At 41.3% G+C, this 18,046-nt stretch overlaps 1 protein-coding gene and 1 long non-coding RNA gene across 7 annotated transcripts; one reads left to right on the top strand and one right to left on the bottom strand.

The window, feature by feature from the left end:
• On the top strand, nt 1-7,778 carry LOC105448254. Its single transcript, XR_974208.1, has 2 exons — nt 1-1,367; nt 1,580-7,778. It is a non-coding gene; the product is annotated as an uncharacterized LOC105448254 (long non-coding RNA).
• LOC105448255 (broad-complex core protein isoforms 1/2/3/4/5-like) lies at nt 5,107-16,175 on the bottom strand. 6 transcript variants are annotated; one of them, XM_011686744.1, is made up of 5 exons: nt 15,966-16,171; nt 12,601-13,000; nt 11,446-11,893; nt 9,567-9,861; nt 5,107-9,403 (listed from the first exon to the last, which is right to left on the bottom strand). In XM_011686744.1, exons 2-4 carry the CDS (start codon nt 12,970-12,972, stop codon nt 9,584-9,586), a joined length of 1,098 nt encoding a protein of 365 aa, XP_011685046.1. In that variant the 5' UTR covers nt 12,973-13,000; nt 15,966-16,171; the 3' UTR covers nt 5,107-9,403; nt 9,567-9,583. The 6 variants fall into 6 exon arrangements, with proteins under 6 accessions (XP_011685046.1, XP_011685042.1, XP_011685043.1 ...); XM_011686740.1 differs by having other exon boundaries at nt 5,107-9,861; nt 15,966-16,170; XM_011686741.1 differs by lacking the exon at nt 15,966-16,171 and adding an exon at nt 15,338-15,497 and having other exon boundaries at nt 5,107-9,861.
• Nucleotides 16,176-18,046: the final 1,871 nt, after the last annotated feature.

The raw sequence follows: 18,046 nt of genomic DNA, 5'->3' as shown, positions 1-18,046 counted from the left end.
ATATATATATATATAAATATATACATGTATATGTATATATTTATATTATATACATTATATGCGATTTTGAATCTGTCCGTGGATGATAATCTTGCAACGGAGTACGAATTGTACTCTCTAAATTTTCCGGAGTGAATCTCACTCCAAAAGATTGGAAATACTGTCACTCGATCACACGAGAGTGGTAGTATTTTCACTCTTGGAGATTCACTCCAAAAGAGTGAAAAGTCATTCTAGAAAATTTCGAGAGTATATGTCGGTGTTAATGGTAATTAAAGTAAAAAAAGTGGCAAAAGTAATGACAATCGTTCTCTAATAAACCATCGCAAACGTTGGCGACAAGCGCAGATTTCGTGCATCTCCAGTTCATCCAGTTAATCAATCTCTCGTTTACGCACACAAGTTCTTTTATCATTCTTAGCTCTCTTGCTATTCTCTCTCTCTCTCTCTCTCTCTCTCTCTTTCTTTCGGAAGTCAGGGTTACTTTCAGAAGTGCAACACCATATACACAAACGATCGTAAAGACATCTCCGTTGCGCCGGAAAGACCCTTTCTCTCCCACACGCAACTCCGATTTGTCCACGCTCGAAACTTTCAGAGTCACACCACACCTCGCATTCTTTTTATTTACTCTTGTCTATATTTTTTTTTATTCTCACATGGAATATCTCTGCTTCTCTATATCCTTGCTGACTATATACTCAGTGCCTTACTATATAACGACACCCGTAACCGATTTTAATTAAGATCTCCTGACGGCGGTCTTACACGCGAATTATAAAAGCTGGTTTGTTGCGATCAGCAAAAACCGAACGGCACGGTACGTTCTGCGAATTGTATTACAGTCGCGGGACGAGTTTCGCTCTGCTTCATCCCTCGTCCCTTATATGTCTCTTCTCTGTACTCTCTGTGTGTATATGTGTGCGCGTGTGTGTACTCATACATATGTGTCGATTCTTCGCGTACAAGTATATTTTGCCGTATTACACTGAATCCGCACGCTTCTTACCCGTATTCGGATCGCGCTTACGACAACAACAATCTGATAAATCGAGACACATCGTCACTCCACATACGCCGATAATCGTACGCCAAACATTTTTCATATAGTATAATACATATTCATATAGAACTGAATGCGTGTGCGCTAACAGTCCCCGACGAGAAAGAGACGCAAAGAAGAGATAATCGATTACAAAAACTAATTATATTCTTTTCCGGGGTGGTGCGACGAAATGTCGAATGATATTGCAACTCGAAAGCGAAGATGTTAGCGCGTCCAAGTGGATCCCCCGCCGAAGCGTATAGGGCGCGAATAAACGCGAACGAATGAACGCGAACGAACGACCTTGCCTCAATGTGTGCAAGTACAAATGATTTAATTAGCCTAATTAAATCATTTGTACTTGCACACACATTTGCGCTAATCGCGTCATTTCCTTGCCGACACATCAATGAGAAAGCGATCGTTACGTTCAGTTCAGGTCCGTCACGTGGAAGCATAGAGCGCGAACGCGAACGAACGAACGAGCTTGTCTCAATGTGTACCAATCAGCAAGGACAGTTATATGTTATATAGTTACATTTCTAATAAATCTCATAAAATCGAGACATATGTGGGATCGGGAATCGAACCCGAAACCGCCGATTACGAATCAACGTGCTCGCGTACTGATCCATTCGTTATCCCATCCGCGAGTGCAGAAAGATCCCAATTAAATTTGCGCCGATCGTCAATTCCTTGTCGATACATCACGGAGAAAGCGATCGTTACGTTCAGTTCACGTTTGTCGGAAGCGTAGAGCGAGAACAACTGCGAACGAACGAACGAACGAACGAACGAGCTTATCTCAATGTGTATACCAATGTGCAAGTATAAAACGATCTAATTAAATTTGCGCCAATCGTCATTCCTTGTCGATACATCACGGAGATAGCGATCGTTACGTTCAGTTCACGTCTGTCGGAAGCGTAGAGCGTGAACAAACGCGAACAAACGAACAAACGAACGAACGAACGAACGAGCTTGTCTCAATGTGTACCAATGTGGCAAGTATAAAACGATCTAATTGAATTTGCGCCAATCGTCATTCCTTGTCGATACATCAATGGGAAAGCGATCGTTACGTTCAATTCACGTCCGTCGCATGGAAGCATAGTGCGCGAACAAACGAACGAACGAACAAGCTTGTCTCAATGCGTACCGACGTGCAAATACGAAACGATCTAATTAAATTTGCGCCAATCGCGTCATTTTCTTGTCGATACACAATCAAGGGGAAAGCGAGCGTTACGTTCAGTTCACGTCCGTCGCGTGGAAGCATAGAGTGCGGACAAACGCGAACGAACGAACGTGCTTGTCTCAATGTGTACCAATGTGCAAGTATATGTACAAACGATCTAATTAAATTTTCGCGCCAAACGTCACTTCGTCGATATACATCGAGGCGATCGTTACGTTCACAGTTCATGTCCGTCGCGCGTGTGGATCTTGGATTCGTCCCCCGGGTCCGCTTGCGAAGCGTTTTTCTGCGAATACGGGCCGCTCTCGATGCAACAGCGCAAAATATACATTCGTGTGGTAATAATAAGTGTGACTAATGGGACTACCCTACGGAATCTAAATGCCTAAGGATATCTAACACCGTTTGAATGGACGCAGTCGAAGGCTTTCGCACGTGATGTACAATATAATACTGAATCGCTCGGGACAGTGTCGCGCGAGTCACTGCGAAGGGAACTGAGTAACGAGTACTTCGGAGAAAACAAATCGATCGAAGCGTCGGCGGCGATTCGGCGTAACATGGCATAATGCATATGTATAAATCATTCATCATACAGCATACCAATCCTTAATTAATTAATAAATCGTATTAGATTCGTTACCCTACAGTTAGAAAATTGAATGTCACTAAAAGTCAATCGTGTCTATTGTTGCTACAGAACTCATTCACGAAACATCAAAGTGACATTTTTTTGTCGCAAGATACGCAACAGAACTATATATGTATTACTAACTCGCGATTTCTTAAGAAAAATTAATCAATCAGCTGACTAACATATTAAAGGAAACTGACTAACATATCATTATTATCAGTTTTACGTGTAACGCTTCCCGACGTAATATGGCGACGTCATATAATGCGAACGAGATCGGAGTCTCGCGTGTATTAACGCGGAACATGCCCGACGTTCGCTTTATTTCAACGTTCCAAATCACGTGATTGATCACGTTCTTAATCAATCTCTTAGAAAATATTACCTCGGAAAGTTCGCTTACATAAATCTACTACAGCATCGCTAATAATAAAAACTTAAGCTAAAAACAAAATATAAAAATACTACTGATTCTAGTTTATGCTATGATTTTGTCAACTTAATCGAACATATAGATATACATATTAAATCCAAAAGTTAACAAAAATCAAACGTTGAAAAGTTATTTTATGCTCCACAGATCTATATATGTCACGTGTGTATGTCCGTGTTGTGTCTTTTTTTTCCCTTTCTTTTCTCATTTTAATTGCATTGCCTATTTAATCAATTAGATATTCGGTAACTGTAAAAAAGACTTACAAATAAATGATTCGAGGTTCAATCGATTCTAGCGTTATGATTCTATCTACAAATAATAATACCATCGTAAAAACGGAGAGACCAAAGCGATACACAGTGTAATTAAATATAATAATAAACTGCCTCAAAATGGCTACCTATTTACTGCTATCATAAGTGGCTATTATGATAATAGTCATTAAGTATCGTTCACACTTCTTTGATTGTGGTTTAGTTTACATACTTTAAGACGTTATGATACATGTGAGTATGACACGGAGTTCCACTAAAAATATCTGTTAGATACGCTGAGCATTACTGACTTAAGCACTGTACTAAATTCACATAAAAGTGTATTGTATTATCATTATTATTAGAAAACTAATTATTTTTCATTGGTTTGAAATACTGGTTTAATAGATCCGTATAAAACCTTTGTCAACTGGAACTCTTAGAATAATGATTTACACGATACCGATTCTTTTGCTGGAAAGAATGCTATGTGTATACGAGTAAGTCATTACAATTCAACTCTCATTGGACAATCTCATTACAACAGGCAACAATTGCAAGTCATGTTTTTAGTTCGTATTACAATATTACCGTGCACTCAATAATCGCACGATTATTCAATATGTGACTTGTTTCCGTTTCCTTTCTCTTTCCTTTCTTTTTACCGATATATCTCGAGATATATTGAAATGTACAGAGACAATCGTGTCTGTTAAATACGTAATGAATTGCAATAAAGAAATGACAAATGAGAATAAATACAATGTAAGATCTGTGACATATGTTTCGATTATAAATGTTCAACTTCAGCTTCTTGAGAATGTATTCATCAGTCGGATGGCAGCAATCTTACTGCAATTAATAGAAGCTCTAACAAGCTTTCTAAGTTAGATTAAATTTTTTTTTTCCTTTACATGTATCTTGTATATTGTCTAATATAAATAAATTAATGATCCAGTATGAGGCCAGAGAAAGGCAGTTACATACTCTAAGTGATAGATAAACTTTACTTTATCCTCTATGTGTTATTGTTCATATCCACTTTTTTGTTTTGTATCTGGCACTCTTTCCTATTTTAGGCTGCTTCTCAGTTTAACTGTAATTTATTTTGCTGGATTATTGCGTTGCATGGAAAAATATGGCTTTATCCAAAATGCTATTTAACAAAGGCAATACACCGTACAATTACATTGTATGCGCGCCACAGTTACACAATTAAACTTCTTTGAAAAGGCAGAACCAGTGTCCGTAAAAACAACGAGAGACTGGCGTTTCGCCAATTTTTACAGACAACAGGTTATTCTTATCGTCAATTACAAATGCTGTTATTTGTACACTATGCATGTAAAAAGCACTACATACGTCATGATCGTTCATCTCTTGTGATGTTTTCAACAAAGCTAAATGGTAAACATTCGAATAAATACCGGTTCCTCTTACTGTATAAGTTATCAAGGTATATTATAGAATAAAGGCAGAAAGAAGAAACCTTCCTCGACAAAGTGCCTACAAAAATATTTATATAATAGATTGAGGATTGCTGTGTCTAAAACTTTAATCTGGTTATATTAGCCACGTGTTACCAGTCTTAAACATAGTGACTAATCGATCATCATGGACAAGTCCCACACTGTCTTTTCTACAACTGTATACATTTTTGATCTTTAAGCGTCACTCTCTGGTGCAGGGTATAAAGCGTGTCGTAATTAAGAATCTCTTTATCTCCCCCATGAGTGGGGGGAGCGGGGCTTATTTAAAAATACAGAAAGATAAATACTCGGTAAATACGTACAAGTGTACAGATGCCACAGATAACTTAACGAGAGCAAGCTGAGCTTCACTGAATCATATATAAATATGGTGTAATAAAAAATAACTTATGCTACGAATGCCTTTCCGTCAAAACATTTCGAGGTCATTAAAAAAATATCGGTTATACACAGTCAATCTTCTTTTTCTCTTTTTCTGTTTTTTTTGTCTTTTCTTCTTTTTTTTTTGAACTGTACTTTGTAAATCCGTCTTGTTACGAACGATATTGATGCAGGATTCAAAACTATCCAACTACATCGTGTCACTAGTGTAGAAGAACGGAACACGGCTGATAATCAACCATACGCGTAGCGTTCGTCCACAGCATGAAGGAATTCTTATCTTAGTTATATGAATATCCTATACAACTCGTATTCTCGTCAATGAACGTCTCATTAAGTGCGCTTACATACAAATCCTGCGTATAAAAAAGTCTCAAAATAATAAGATTTTAAACACATTTGTTCAACGCTCGCTCTAATGTTTTTGATCTTTAGTGTCATTTTCCCTTATAAGTATGACGCCGATACAACGCAAGCACTTATAAGTATAGAATTAATATTTTCGATATTAATTCACGATGGATGACGAATGGAGTTCTCGCAATATAATGTTGTATTTTCGTACGAGAACAAACATTAAAAAGGCAGCTTATTTCAAAGTTCTCAAAAAAGTACGTTTTGTCAAAAATTTCTGCTTCCTTCTTAACAGAATTTTTTTCCAATTCCTGCGTACAGTAAAGAAAACATGAAGTAGCTTTCTTTGACGAGCTTCATTATGATGAAAGTTTAAGGCTCCTGACTACTCATAATCAGCCAAGGACTCCGCGTTAACGCGGTGATAATAACAAGATAAAAACGTGTAAGCACGGTTGTTGAATGTTCCTTCTAAATTTAAACGCGAGATTTTCTAACATATCAAATTTCATTTGTGAAATCATGCAAGTTTTGGAAGATTCATAAACTCTAGTCTGTTTGATACCATACTAAAGCAAATGAGTGATCTAGTTTCTACCGAAGCATTAATTTGCACCTAATAGAATCAACTTCGTGTAGTTTTTTTTAAATCTCGTTCGAGAAACGACTTTTCGAGGACGTGATTAATACATTTGCGCGTAAGTTTCGCAAATGGAGTTTCGCATTATTAAATTTGAGATTTAAATAATACGGATATCTTTCAGACCTTTTCGCCGTCTCGGAAATTGCTAAATCGCAATCCTAACCGTGATGTGCTTGAAGCAACTGTGGAAGGATGGAAGATATCTAATGTCGAATATACTGGAGGAGGTAATTATACTATTCCTTTTTCGATTGCGATGTCCTGATCTGAAATTGGACATATTCTCTAATCTAAGTGAGTGAGTCTAGTTTCCACCGAAGCTTTAATTCGCACCTAATACGGTGTAGAATCAATTTTAGGTAGTTTTTTCGAAATCAATTCTCGTTCGAGAGAAGCGACTTTTCGAGGATTAATGCATTCGCGTGCAAGTTTCGTAAATGGAGCATTATTAAATTTGAGATTTAATAATGCGGGGATATCTTTCAGATATCTGTGCCGTCTCAGACATTGCTAGATCGCAATCCTAACCGTGATATGCTTGAAGCTACTCTGAAAGGATGGAAGATATCTAATGTCGAATATACTAGGAAATTATACTGCGGTGGTAATTATACTATTCTTTTTTCGTTGCGACGTCCTGATCTAAATTGGACACACTTCTCTAAGCACGCAAATTTGTTGGAACTTATCGTCTTAGAGTTGCTATACTATATCGCAATTTGTTCATTGTCCTCTAAGGCCCGTTCTTCAATATTTGTCAGTATCATAAGAATTCTAGAGACAAAGAGAGAGAGAGAGAGAGAGAAAGAGAGAGAAGGGAGGGGGTCCTATTTATCGAATATAATCGATCGCGTAATAACAAAAAGCACCTGATGCTTTTTTCGTTAATAATATATTATTTAAAGCTGTTGAAAAGCTGGTCAGGCTTTTACAACTGCATTTCTTGCTAACACCTTGTAGGCGTATATTGTCTCTCGAAAGTGAATGATCCTCGAGAGACAATAAACTCTTCACAATAGAATTCTGCAATTCTATGCCGGTATCGTAAACAATAAGAATTAATCACAATCGAATGTTAAAAGAATATGCTTGACTTGTGAAGAGAACGGACCTTACTGTGAAAGTGTTGAACAACGAACAAGATCTTGTCTTGCGTGCCATTTCGTTATTACATTGCTTAATTGTGAAAATGTCTCGTACTTATCAACTTCGTAAAAATGGATAGAAAGCAAAGTTATTTGTGAATTACATATTATACATATACATATTATACATAAAAACATATTCTTCACTTTCTTTTATCTTCCAGAGTTCCTTGAGTTTTTTTTTTTTTTGCCTGAATAGGCCTCACTTTACGTGCCTTTTCTCCTCTGACTGTCAGGGGGAAAAAGATTCCACCCACTTTTACAAATTTTCTCAAAGCGATCCCATTTTTTTTCCAATTTCACACAAATTCTCTTTATGGCACGCAAGAAACTTTTACGCGGAATTTCTCGCTTATAATGTCACGGTTCTAACATGGCCGCGATGACTAGTCAGGAGCCTTAAGTCTACAAAAAATTTTATACACGCATAACCTTAAATAAAAATTAAAAACTTAGCCTTAAAGCATCGTCATTTGGAAGATTTTCACCTTCTATTTCTAAAAACAAAGCGTCAAGTGTTTCTTTTATATATTCAACATCTGTTTCAGATGAAACAAAATAGTATATTGTATAAAAATCGTAAAAGACCTTCGTTCTTTGTCTCTTTAGTATTGTCCAAGAAAAAATTTCGAAAAATTTCAAAATAGACTGCCTCTTTAAAACTAACGCCACACTATAGGTGGCATTAGCATAAATTCATGATTCACAATTCCCGATTCGCAGTAGATTCGTGAAAATCGATTATATAAAAAAATAACCACTTTGAAAAATGCAAAAACAGACTGCCTTTCAGACAACTAAGTAAACCAAGGATATTGAAAGTATATTGATTGTCGCAGATAACAAAGACATCGAGGATGTTAAGAGTATAATAATGCTTTCGGACGGAGCACGTTTGATCGCTTCGAGAGCGATTAATGACGTTACATGCTCTCTATTTTAGATTTCTCAATGGACGAGGAGAGCATGTGACGTTATTAATCGCTCTCGGAGTGATCAAATCCGTTCGGTCCGAAAACGCTGTAAGAGTACGATTGCTTTCTGCCTCACATTTTCGAGACACAAATGTCAAAGTGAATCTCTTTGTGTTCGATTCGTAACGAGGGGAACACGTCCAACTTTCAAAATTCAAAAAATAACGTATGCCGAATGGCAGGATTGAGAAACATCCCGCCCCTTGATTCGTGTGCCTGTTCGCGATTCGTGATTCATCGTTTGCACTGTATTGCACAAACGAGCACGAATAATTGATAAACAACGATTTGCATCTTTTGATTTCGTAGAAAACTATTCACTCTATCGGCAAAACGAATCTATTTCCGTTCGCAAATCACGAGATTCACTAGTGAACGAACGGTCGCGAATCGCGAATCACGTATTGTGAATCACGTATAGTGTATAGTCCGCTGCGCTAGCTTTTATAATACATATCTACTACGATACACCAGTATATACTCTACAGTACAATAATCGGTATCTTTGTACTTAAAACAACAAAAAAAAAAAAAACTGGGTTTCTCAGGCAGTCTTCCTAAGGACACGGAATCCAACATAAATATGATGTAAAACACGAGCACGATAGATTGCAAGTTCTTTCTTAACTTAATGCTGTGTTCGAACTGTTACATATGGTATCCTTTTTCTTTCTGTATGTACATGGAGCGGAGCTGTTCGAGACACAAACGATATCTCCAGAACGCGCACTCGGGTCAATAAATGGCATAAATGCAGAAATACGTTACATGTTGTAAACATAGTAGTCTTGTAAACCGGCACGCCAACGCGCCGCTGCGATATACGAATGAAAATGCACGATGTATGAGCTGGAAATAAAATTAAAAAAAAAGGAGGAAAAATAAAATACGAACTCAGTGTAAAGGAGTCAAAGTATAAAAACCGACGAGACGGTCTGGAACAGCTCTGATGATGCGGCGATAAAAAGTTTTTGTCCGATTCAAAACTGAATTCTTAAAAAAAAAAACTCACTACTTCTTTGTACAGCACTACGGTAGGCTGGAATTTAGGCTCTCCGGCAAACGGTAATTCATCATATGATACGGTGGACTGGCCGGACTACTCGGTTGGCTGTTCATACCAAGATTACTGGAGCCGCGGCCGCGTTTTCGCCTCTGCAGAATACCCTTTCTGACCATATAAAAGCGGATTGTGCTGATCGGTATCTTGTACTTTTCCGAGGCTACTTGAAACGTCATGCCGCGTGCCACCATGTCCGAAGCTTGCTTGAGTTCCTCTTCCGAACGCCTTTGTCGTCTTTGATACCCTTAAATACACAGAAATGATCAGCATAAACGTTCACAAGCGTGCCAATGATACATGGAGTAAATAACTAAATATCGCAATTGACTGTGGAGTGTTACGAACAAGATTAAGATGAGAAAACGCCGACAAACTGTAATGTGCGATAATATGAATTACAATATGTGAATCTTACTCACAACACGATAATATAAAAAGCAGCTTCGGTTTGGAGCTGCGTTTTAAAGACCGACGATTATGCGGCGTGCCTCAACTGAGAATTGTAAGATTCACATATTGTAATATTCTCAAGCACCAAGATCTTACTCTGTTTGGCGTTTTCGCATCTTAATTGTTTATAACACTCCACAATTAATTCTGGCACTTAGTTATTCATACACGCCGTTGAAAGATGTTCTTTCTAAATTTACTGCGATAAATATTATCACACGCCTGGGTGGTCGAAGGGGTAAGAGGCCCGCTCGGAGAGCAGAGCCAAGTTTTAAATTTTAGCTGAGGTGATATTTTTCGCAATAAGTTATTTTCACAACATTTAAAAAGATGCTCGGTGAGCATCTTTTTAATACTACTAGACGCGTGCCTCGCGCGCGCTATTTAATATTTTTTACTTTTATTATATAATACTAATTTGCTATTACTCAACCTCAATCAACACACAGCTGTTAAAACATGCAATGCCGCTCAACGAAGTAAGTATAGTGAGACAACCAATTAGCATCACGGAAAAGCGGCAACAATATTTCTAGAGATATAAATTACCGATCACTTAACATGCCTTTTTTAGAAATGGAAATTTTTTAGATAAGAAAAAATAGGAAGGAGGAGATCAAGTTCCGTTATACACGTATCATAAATCCTAATCCTATCTAAAAAAAAAAAAGGCATGACATCGATACTCGCATCTATCGAAGTTTGAAGCATCTTTTCCGCGATTCTGATTGGTTCTGTCATTGCGCTTCACGAGCAGCTGTTTATTGAGATCGATAGTCGTATAGTATTTAAAAAATGTTAAATAGCACGCGCGTCTGTAATGCTAGTATTACCAAGATCAGCTTTCGCAACATTAAAAAGTTTCACGACATTAAAAAAGATGCACAATGAGCATCGAATTATTAGAATGCTTTAGCATTTTAAGGTAAACGTATCATTACTGAACATGTATCTATATCTGAACATGTACACAAAATTTATTAATCTAAAATTTTTTTATTATAATAACAAAATTTAATTGTAAAAATATTTAAAGATTACAATTAAATTATGATATTATAAAAAAAAGCATTTAAAAATACGTTTTTGTACTTGTTCAAATACACAAATACATATTCAGTAATGGTACATTGACCTTAATTGTGATATAATTACGTACTATTTGGTTTGGACTGTTCGGAGGTGCGTTTTAAAGACCGAAGATTATGCGGCGTGCAGTTTTCCTGAACTGGGATCTCAGTTTCTCCCGAAACTGAGAATTGCAAGGTTCATATTATAATATTATCAAGCTCCGCTTTGTACTTTGTTAGAGTTCTCGGATCTTAATTGATATGTGAGTAAAGCCAGAAAGATTAGCTCGATGTGGAAATCACCTCACCTTCGATCGCAGGAAATGGGCTGCTAGGATTGCAATTGTTACTGGAGACCATACTAATGGAATACGGCTTGACGTCCTGCTGTTGTACGAACTGCTCATCCGGCTCCATCTTCACCATACCCGTTGTCTCGGTAAGAGTCGCCTCGCAAGCGCTGAGAGCTTTCTCCAAATGTTGCAGCGCTTCGCTGTGCTCCATGTTTACGAAATTGGAGGAATTGGGGGTCTGCGAGACAGGTGGAGTGATAGAGGTCGAGTTGTTTCCTGTTGTGCTAGCTATAGCCGTACATGGGAGGAAATCGGAGGTACTTCCATCGTTAGATGAAGTCTCCACCTTGTAGTTGGTATCGTGAGTAGGAGTCGACGGAGTGACAGGTGCATTAGAATCGCACGATTGTGTATTGCTCTCATTCAACGAGTTATCGCATCCCTGAGTGGATAAGCCACGAACCTATCGAAGAATGTATAACATATATTCTTTTTCATGTAAGCTTTCATATAATATATACATACATATATATATATATATACATACATATATATATATACATATATTACTATATAATTCCCCATATTATTCTCTAAAATGCAAAGAAATATTAATTACTATTATATATAAAATATACTACTTGATAATTCTTTTCGTAGCTCTACTGCTTTTAGCTTTACCATTCTAGCAGTGCTCCAACGTCCTGATAACATTTTTAGTTCCAACCACTTTTGTCCTAATATAATAATATAATATAATATAATAATAATTTTTCTACTTTCAATTACTTTTTGTCTCTTTGACTCTTGCATTTTTAACTCTAAGTTTTAATTTAATAAAGACTATGAAATGTGTATAAGATTTTTATTAAAAAAAAATACAAAATGTTAATATATACCTATATATAATAGTAATTAACATTTTGTATTTTTTATATAAAAATCTTATATACATTTCATAGTCTTTGTTAAGTTAAAATTTAAACAGTTAAAGATGTAAGGGTCAAAGAGACAAAAAGTAGTTGAAAGTAAAAATGTTTTTAGGGTAAAAGTGGCTGGAAAAAATGTTATCAGATCACATTGGAACATACTGCTAGAAGGGCAAAGCAGTACAGCTATGAAAAGCGTTGTCAAGTAGACGCGGATAGAACGCACGTCAAAGAGCTGTACCTGCAAAACTTCCGCTGCCTGCATCAACGTAGCGAGTTGCTGCTGCTCGACGTAGACCTCGCCGCGATACATGAATTCGACCAAAGCTTGTAGCTCCCACATTTTCATGTCTCTTAGAAAGATGACGGGGTGCGTGCACGGAATTTCCAACAGAAGACGCTCCAAGTAGTCACTGCATGCGGACAACACAACCTTGTGACACTTTATCGAGCCTCCGTCACAGGCCAGAGTCACATCGACAAACTGCTCCGAGCTGAGTAACTTTGGAAACGCGCTGTGCATGTTCGACTGATGGGAATTCCAAGAGACGCAGAACTGTTGCCGATCTCCGGGATAGGTGCCCGGATTGGGCACGTTACTTCCAGATTCCATGATTGCAGCTCAATGAAGGACAAGTTGCCTGTAAAAAAAAAAACTCGTCAAAATCTGGATTGTTTCACTGTATCTGCGTGATCGTCGCAGAGGAACTGTATTTTACTTCGAACACACGATATCGCACAATTATTTATGGGAATCACTCTAAAGAATATATTTTCTAAATAAGATAAAAAGAACTAAAAATGTGAACTCTAAAAAAAAAAAAAAAACAATTTATATCCTTTAGACGTCTCTCAATCTTTTGTACGTCACTCGGGTACAAATGGTTGAACAAAGCGGCGCGTTCACAAGGCACGCTAATGGAGACTCGCGAAATAAAAAGTAAAAAAGAAAAAAAAAAACGTTCAACAAAGGCGTTCGACACCGCTAACTTCGGAAACGGATTCGGGGAAGGAGCGGACTCGACGCCGCGGCGCGCGAAGGGCCGCAGAGTTATTCTTGGCGACGCCGTAATTAACGAAAACGCAAATGACGAATTCTGACGTTCCGGCGGCCTCGCGAGAGACTCCCCGGGGCGCCACGGAACTCTCGCGACGCGCGGGGCGGCCGGCGGGGCGAACGATCCCTCTTTCACAGCCATCCCCGTCGCCGTCGTCGTGGGAAGCGCGGCGTCGTCGTCCTCGGCGTAAGCAGCAGCGGCGGCGGCGGCGGCGTCGTGCGCGGGAACGTTCGGATCGGAAGACAAAGACAAAGACGGGGGCCCCTCGCGGGGACCAGGCCCGAGTCGCCACCGCCGTCGCCGACTCGGTTACCTCGAAGGGGGATCGTCCGCGACCCCGCGGGGACACGCGCGTGCTGCCCAGTCTCACCGGAGTTTTAACCGCGATGCGTCTCGCGTGCGCGAACAAAAGAGATCGAGAGCCCGAGGCTCTTAGGTTAACGAGAGAGACACGACGGGTTGATAATAAAAAAAAAAAGGGAAAAAAAAGAAAAATTACAATATGGCTGTCTGGCATAGGTCTGGAGCGGAACAACAATATCTGTGCATAACACATACATGTACGCGCGCACGCACATAACCGAGATATATAGGCGCGCGCGCGTACACATACGTAAATACATGCACACGCACAGCACACACACGCGCGTACGCCTTGGATTACACATACGCACCCGAGATATATATACATATATTTTACGTTAGATCCGCGCGCGCGCGCGCACGCACACATCCACACATCGCACGCATATATTTATACAAATATAAAGGCACGAACGCGCACGCCATGCACCACTCCTCCCTAACGACACGACGCTCGGCGTTCCAATTGCAGGGAACCGCGCTCGACGGAATAGAGGCACACATATATCCCAGGGCCGATATATTTCGAACGTGCGATCGTAATCGGCGGCGTCTGCGGAATCGATCGAAAGGGGCCGATATGATCGGGCGGAGGACGGACGGACGGACGGACGCCGCCGCCGGCGGCGTAAAAAAAATCAGACGCGGCGCGCGCGTGTGACAGAAGCCCACCCGTGTGTCTGCCCACAGGGAACGGATGCACGCGCGGAGCGAGCGAGCGAGCGGGTGTTTAGAGACGAATAGGACGAACTGTGTGCACTGCACTCACTGCCTGCGAGCACTCCACTCGGTCACTCACTCGCTCGCTCCGCTTCTTGCGCGCGTCACGAGCGGACACAATGGCCAGGACGGAGGTGTATAACACGGCGCGCGTCTCTCGCCGGATATATCGCCGTCGGCGACGATGCTGATGACACTCGCTCTTCTCACCCCGGGCGCGAGATCACGTGTCGGTTTCTCGAGTTCGTCGGAGAGGCACACCAAGAGAGACCAGGAGGTCGGAAGGCGAACTGAACGCGGACGGTCACGAATACTCACGAAACGCTGTTCGCGGATGCGCGTGCCGCCCGACGACGTCGCGAAGCCGGGTGTCTCGCTTTTTAACTCGGAACGCGCGTCTCGTCTCCACACGCGGAACAAAAACGGGAACTCTGCGGGAGAGACAGTCACCCTTCCCCCCTCCTCCCCTCCACCCCCCTCAGGAGGAGAACGCCTCGGGGGCCTCCTGTATAAATTTCACCGTTCGTTCATTCCTACGTACTCACTCGCGTACCGTGCGTGGCGTGCGTACGTTCGTTCGCCTTTTGCTCGCCGTTCTTTTCACGCTCCTCTCCCACGGGGACGCCGCGAGAGCGCGTCGTGCCCCCTCGTCAGACGTCTGGGGAAAAGCGACGCAGAACGGCCACGCGCCGCGCCGAGCCGCGCCGCGCCGCGCCTCGTCTCATCGTGCGTGTGTCTCAAAATCGCATTCGTCTCGTCGCGTCTCGCCGTTGCCCCTTTGGCAGCCACACGCCGCTCTCTCGCACGCCTTTATAATGATTTGAACTCCGCACTCACGGGGATCCCTCCAGGTGAGAATAGGCCACCACCTCGCCCGAGGTCCACGTTTCAGGAGTACTCCGTCGTTCCGCGGAAAAGAATCCCTTAGGAAAGCATTCGGAGCCGTCGAGATTTGTCCGTGTACTGACCGAGTAGCGAGACTGGCGAGTAGACTGTAGAGGACCGAGGGGACTTGCGACAGGAAGGAGGTTTGGGAGGGAAGGTGCGAAGAGAGGGTGACGGGGGGAGGGGGAGAAGAGCGTTAAGACAGGGCGAGGGGAGGGGGACTAACATCCGCGTTAGTCGGTCTTTCTCTCTTTCTCGCCGTGTCTCTTTCTCTCCTCCCCCCCGCCGTTTTACATGCGTGCCATATATACATGAGGGTGGCACACACACACACACACACACGCACACTAGCGCGTTTGACGTGTTCGCTGAGAGCGAAGCGTTGTAAATACACGATGCTAGAAGAATCCGGCGGGCGAGAGAGAGCGAGGAGAGAGAAAGAGATCAAGGTAGAGAAACGAGCGGAGTGAACCGACCGGGAAGAGAGCGAACCGAAGGAACCGGGCGGATAGAGCGAGCGCGGCGCGGAGAGGATCGAACCGGGGGGAGACCGTCGGCCCCGCCGTTGGTCGATACTTACTCCGGTGATCCTAGCCGAAAGGCCCGAAACCCTCGCGTTACCGTGTGGCCTCCTCGACGCCGACGACGGGGTTACCCTGAGGCGGCGCACTCTGTCCTGTGTGTAAAAAGTGTCGCTAGAATTGTCGCTAGCGTGTCGCGCGACGGGCCTCTAGCGCGCATCCGTCGCCGCGCAGCGAAACTTGCGCCGAACTTGGTCTATACGAAACTAGGTACTACTCGCGACGCGCGGCGCGGCGGCGGCGGCGGCGGCGATTTCGTTCTTTCATACAAGACGGCGGGGTCTCTTGATGTACTTTTTCCGCGACGGTGGCGGTGGCGGCGGCGGTGGCAATGGCGGGTGGGAGGGGGAGAGGGACCCCCGTTCGACGACCGCGGACCGACCGTGCTCTGCGCGAGAGCGACAGATAATCGCGCCCCTGGGTGAACCGCGCTCTCCTCGGCACTCGCGCGCTCTCCGACGCGCGATGCTTCGCGCTCGCCACAACGTCGTTTTTACGCGCGAGACGCGGGCGGAACGCGTTATCGCGTGCGATCTCATGGAAACCGCCCGTATGACATGCGTGTATATATACACGTATTATGTGTCGCGCGCGTATAATATACGCCGAAGTCTGTTCTTACCAAGTTATATTATTCACGCTCGCTATTGTTCTTTTCTTACCGCTCGCCGCATTGGACGAGAATGCGCGCGCGTTTTATCCCGCGGGTGGAAGAGAGAGAGAGAGGGAAAGCGACAGATGAGATGCAACGAAATCGGAGTAAGATACGCGATAAATGTAGCGACATGATATTCAATCGATAGAGATTAATTTTTCATTGCGATGAAAACCCGAGAGAAATCTGCGAAAGACGTGATATAATAGATTTCTCCGTTCGGGCGTCACGTTCGCGCTGCGCGACCGAAGTCTTAAACTGTTTTGCTACGAAAATTGATGATTTCATTGCGAGGCGCAAGACTTGTCGTTTTTCTCCGATTGGCTGTCGGCGAGCTTTAGATCCGTTCTTTGCTCCTGAACGTGTTGTTGCACCTTCTGCACTCGAAATAAAACAAATGTGAGTACAATTAATCTCGTGTCAAAAGCTATACGCATTAAAGTTTGAATTAGATTGAAGATCGAATTGAAGATTTAGAATTCGATTAATTACTAATAATGTAATTTAATTTTAATTCGTTTCGTACTGATGATTATAATTATATAAGTTGAATTCTAATCTTCAATCCGTATAATCTTTAATTAATCTCCGGTTTATAATCCGATATACTGATGACTTTAAACATTTATAGTTTGAGGGAAGGGAAGAGTGTGAAAAAGTGCAAGAAATTAAGTTGGAACTAACCTTTTGTCCGATCTCTTATCTTCAAATGCACCTCTCGGTAGATATCCCATTGTCAAGGAGAATATGATAAGTTCAATTATTGCGCATGCTCGAATCCGATTGGTCAAGCATATATATTATAATTAAATATACCAACAGCCACTGTTCAATTCTAAGCTCTAATTCTCGAATTTTGCTCAATTATTAGATCTTGTAGGGACAGGTATATTTGGATTTTGTTAGATTTATAAACTTTAATTAGCTACACAATCAAGAAGAATATATAAAAGGATGAATCGCATCAATTAATATCGTTGATTATTAAATAAAAAAAGAACTTTAATTTCCTCTTACCGATTAGAATACTAAAGAAATTCGAAATCATACAGATTAACTCAATTTCAAGTTTTTCTGTACATCTCGAGAATTTTGTTTCTGAAAACTCTATAAACTAACAATTAATTCCAATTTTGCGGAGTTTGAAATTTCGATTTTCAAGTCATAATTTCGACTTACGGGATAGACGCAAAGAAATAGGAAATTCTCTTCGTATGATTTAAAATTAATTAATTGAATGAAGTTTCCAAATTTTATTTAAAATTTTTATTTTAACCTTTTAAATTTTTCCGTCCACCCTGCAGTTCTTAAATTCTATTTCGTTAGCCTGCGTTCGAAAATGTCATCCGAGTATCATTTTAATGTCGTTCATCATGGATATCCATTTGAGACTACAAACGGCTTTGAGGCATTTTTTTATTGATA

This window comes from Wasmannia auropunctata, unplaced genomic scaffold, assembly GCF_000956235.1.
Source record: "Wasmannia auropunctata unplaced genomic scaffold, wasmannia.A_1.0 LD336088.1, whole genome shotgun sequence".
NCBI classification, from domain to species: Eukaryota; Metazoa; Arthropoda; class Insecta; order Hymenoptera; family Formicidae; genus Wasmannia; species Wasmannia auropunctata.
This window is presented reverse-complemented; position numbering and strand designations above follow the sequence as displayed.